General features: G+C 51.0%; 1 protein-coding gene across 1 annotated transcript in view; it reads left to right on the top strand.

Annotated features, from left to right (window-relative positions):
* Nucleotides 1-2,679, top strand: part of LOC129412594 (segment polarity protein dishevelled homolog DVL-3-like) — a 13,898-nt gene extending 11,219 nt beyond the window's left edge. Inside the window, exons 9-14 of the mRNA XM_055166604.1 lie at nt 179-246; nt 698-778; nt 1,031-1,165; nt 1,670-1,837; nt 2,190-2,324; nt 2,482-2,679. Of these exons, the coding sequence (XP_055022579.1) occupies nt 179-246; nt 698-778; nt 1,031-1,165; nt 1,670-1,837; nt 2,190-2,324; nt 2,482-2,633 (739 nt within the window). The 3' untranslated portion in view covers nt 2,634-2,679. The remainder of the gene's footprint in view (nt 1-178; nt 247-697; nt 779-1,030; nt 1,166-1,669; nt 1,838-2,189; nt 2,325-2,481) is intronic.
* The last annotated feature ends 547 nt before the right edge of the window (nt 2,680-3,226 follow it).

Here is a 3,226-nt window from a genome sequence, read left to right as displayed (position 1 = left end):
TGTGTGTGAGTGTGTAGTGTGTGTGTGTGTGTGTGTGTGTGTGTGTGTGTGTGAGAGTGTGTGTGTGTGTGTGTGTGTGTGTGTGTGAGTGTGTGTGTGTGTGTGTGAGTGTGTGTGTGAGAGTGTGTGTGGTGTGTGTGTGTATACATGTGTGTGTTCATATCTCATGTGTGTTCAGACCCGTCACGCTGACTGTGGCCAAGTGTTGGGACCCGAGCCCCCGGAGCTGCTTCACCCTCCCCCCCAGTGAGTCTCATACACACACATATACACACATACACATATACACACTACACACACACTATACACACACACACACTATACACACACACACATACACACATACACACATACACATATACACACTACACACACACTGGTGCATATTCACAGATTCACAGCGTGATCTTCAGAACACTCGTCATGTTTAACAATGAATGACTTTTCCTTTGGACAGTTCTGTGGGATCATCAAGTCACAAACTCATCACACACTCGTCGCACACTCGTCGCACACTCGTCGCACACTCGTCGCACACTCGTCGCACACTCGTCGCACACTCGTCACACACTCGTCGCACACTCGTCGCACACTCGTCACAGACTTGTCCCACACTCGTCGCACACTCGTCACACACTGTACTGTACTACGCCCTGTGTCCTGTATGTGACCTGTGACCTGTGTGTTTGTGTTTGAGGTGAACCTGTCAGACCCATCGACCCGGCGGCCTGGGTCTGTCACACGGCCGCCATGACAGGACGCCTCACCCCCCACTACTGTGAGTACTACAAATACAAATACTACTGTGAGTACTACAAATACAAATACTACTGTGAGTACTACAAATACAAATACTACTGTGAGTACTACAAATACAAATACTACAAATACTACTGTGAGTACTGCAGAACAAGTACTACAAGTACTACTGTGATCACTGTGCTCTGATTGGCTCTGTGGTCTGTGCTGTTTTCTGATTGGCTGTGACTCCTCGCCCCGCTCTGATTGGCTGTGACCCTGGCCCCTGCAGCGGTCCATGAGGAGACCCCTCTGAGCGTCCACAGTGACATCACGGCGGTGGTGGCGGCGATGGCCAATCACAGATCAGGACTCGAGGTCCGAGACCGACTGTGGCTCAAGATCACCATCCCCAACGCCTTCATCGGTGAGTCTGGTTTAGTCCTGGTTTAGTCCCGGTCTGGTCCTGGTTTAGTCCTGGTTTAGTCCTAGTTTGAGTCCCGGTCTGAGTCTTGGTCCGGTCTGTTTCAGGGTCGGACGTGGTGGACTGGTTTAGTCCTGGTTTAGTCCTGGTTTAGTCCCGGTCTGAGTCTTGGTCCGGTCTGTTTCAGGGTCGGACGTGGTGGACTGGTTTAGTCCTGGTTTAGTCCTGGTTTAGTCCCGGTCTGAGTCTTGGTCCGGTCTGTTTCAGGGTCGGACGTGGTGGACTGGTTTAGTCCTGGTTTAGTCCTGGTTTAGTCCCGGTCTGAGTCTTGGTCCGGTCTGTTTCAGGGTCGGACGTGGTGGACTGGTTTAGTCCTGGTTTAGTCCTGGTTTAGTCCCGGTCTGAGTCTTGGTCCGGTCTGTTTCAGGGTCGGACGTGGTGGACTGGTTTAGTCCTGGTTTAGTCCTGGTTTAGTCCCGGTCTGAGTCTTGGTCCGGTCTGTTTCAGGGTCGGACGTGGTGGACTGGTTGCTGCTTCATGTTGAGGGTTTCTGTGATCGTCGTGAAGCTCGTAAATACGCCTCAAACCTGCTGCAGAGCGGCTTCATCAGACACACGGTCAGCAAGGTCTCCTTCTCCGAACAGTGTTACTACAGCTTTGGAGACGTGTGCACAGGTGAGGGGGCGGGGACAGGTGAGGGAGGAGGGAGGGGCACAGGTGAGGAAGGGACAGGTGAGGAGGGGGACAGGTGAGGGAGGAGGAGGGGACAGGTGACCTTTAAAGAGGAGGTTTTGTAACACTGCGCCTCATCACAAACCTGTCTGGAGAGGTTCGAGAGTCCTCCATGCATGTTTGAGTCATCTAGAGATCTCTCTCGGTACAAGGCTACATTTTGAAAACAGTGAAAGGAACATGTTGATCTGAAAATGTGACGTGTGACAGTGAAAACCTCCTGTATCTGACTTTATCTTCTGCTTCTGGTCCGGTTATGATCCTGGTCCTGGTCCTGGTCCTGGTCCTGGTCCAGAGCTGGGTCTTCTGACTGTGGAGGACCCAGAAGAGTCTCGTGTTTCGGAGCCAGAGTCCTGCGCTGTGCCCCACCCCTACAGCGCCCCCCACAGGCTGCAGCCCAACAGAGACGCAGGCAGCCACCACAGCCACGGTGAGACCCGGTTTAGACCCGGTTTAGACCCGGTTTAGACCCGGTTTAGACCCGGTTTAGACCCGGTTTAGACCCGGTTTAGTCCTGGTTCAGTCCTGGTTCAGTTCTGGTTCAGTCCTGGTTCAGTTCTGGTTTGATCCTGTTCCTCTCGTTACAGGAAGTGGGGGTGGGTCAAACTGTAGTGAAAAACACAGAGATGAAGTCGACCAATCAGAGCTCAGAGCGGCTCAGACTCCGCCCCCTGCCTCCAGACAGTCATTCCGATTGGCCGTCGGAAACCCCAGCGAGTTCTTTGTGGACGTCATGTGACCAGAACAAACCAATCAGCTGCAGCCTCCACTGTGCACCGCTTTAAGTCTACTGGACCTGAAAAATACTACTACTACTACTACTACTACTACTGTGTACTCCTGTAGTACTACTACTACTACTGTGTACTCCTGTAGTACTACTACTACTGTGTACTCCTGTAGTACTACTACTACTACTACTGTGTACTCCTGTAGTACTACTACTACTACTGTGTACTCCTGTAGTACTACTACTACTGTGTACTCCTGTAGTACTACTACTACTACTGTGTACTCCTGTAGTACTACTACTACTACTGTGTACTACAACAGGTTTGATTGACAGCGTTGCTAAGCCCCGCCCCCTGTGGAAGCAGCGGTGCAGCTCCTCGCTCCTGATTGGCTCTGTGGTTGCTATGATACGGTGTGTGTGTGTTGTATGTTTATAAATGTGAATATTTCTCACCGTTTCCTCTTGAACTTTTCACGTTTGACTCTGACATTTAGTTTTTTTTCTGATGTGAAGTTTAAAGTTTATTTATTTCATTGAATCACTGCACTTTGTCTGATCAGCTCCTCAAACCATCCACTGTGACGCTTCCACCGGCTCTA

The sequence above is a fragment of the Boleophthalmus pectinirostris genome, unplaced genomic scaffold (assembly GCF_026225935.1).
Source record: "Boleophthalmus pectinirostris isolate CB_2022bp ecotype Guang Dong unplaced genomic scaffold, ASM2622593v1 HiC_scaffold_9, whole genome shotgun sequence".
NCBI lineage: Eukaryota > Metazoa > Chordata > Actinopteri > Gobiiformes > Gobiidae > Boleophthalmus > Boleophthalmus pectinirostris.
This window is presented reverse-complemented; position numbering and strand designations above follow the sequence as displayed.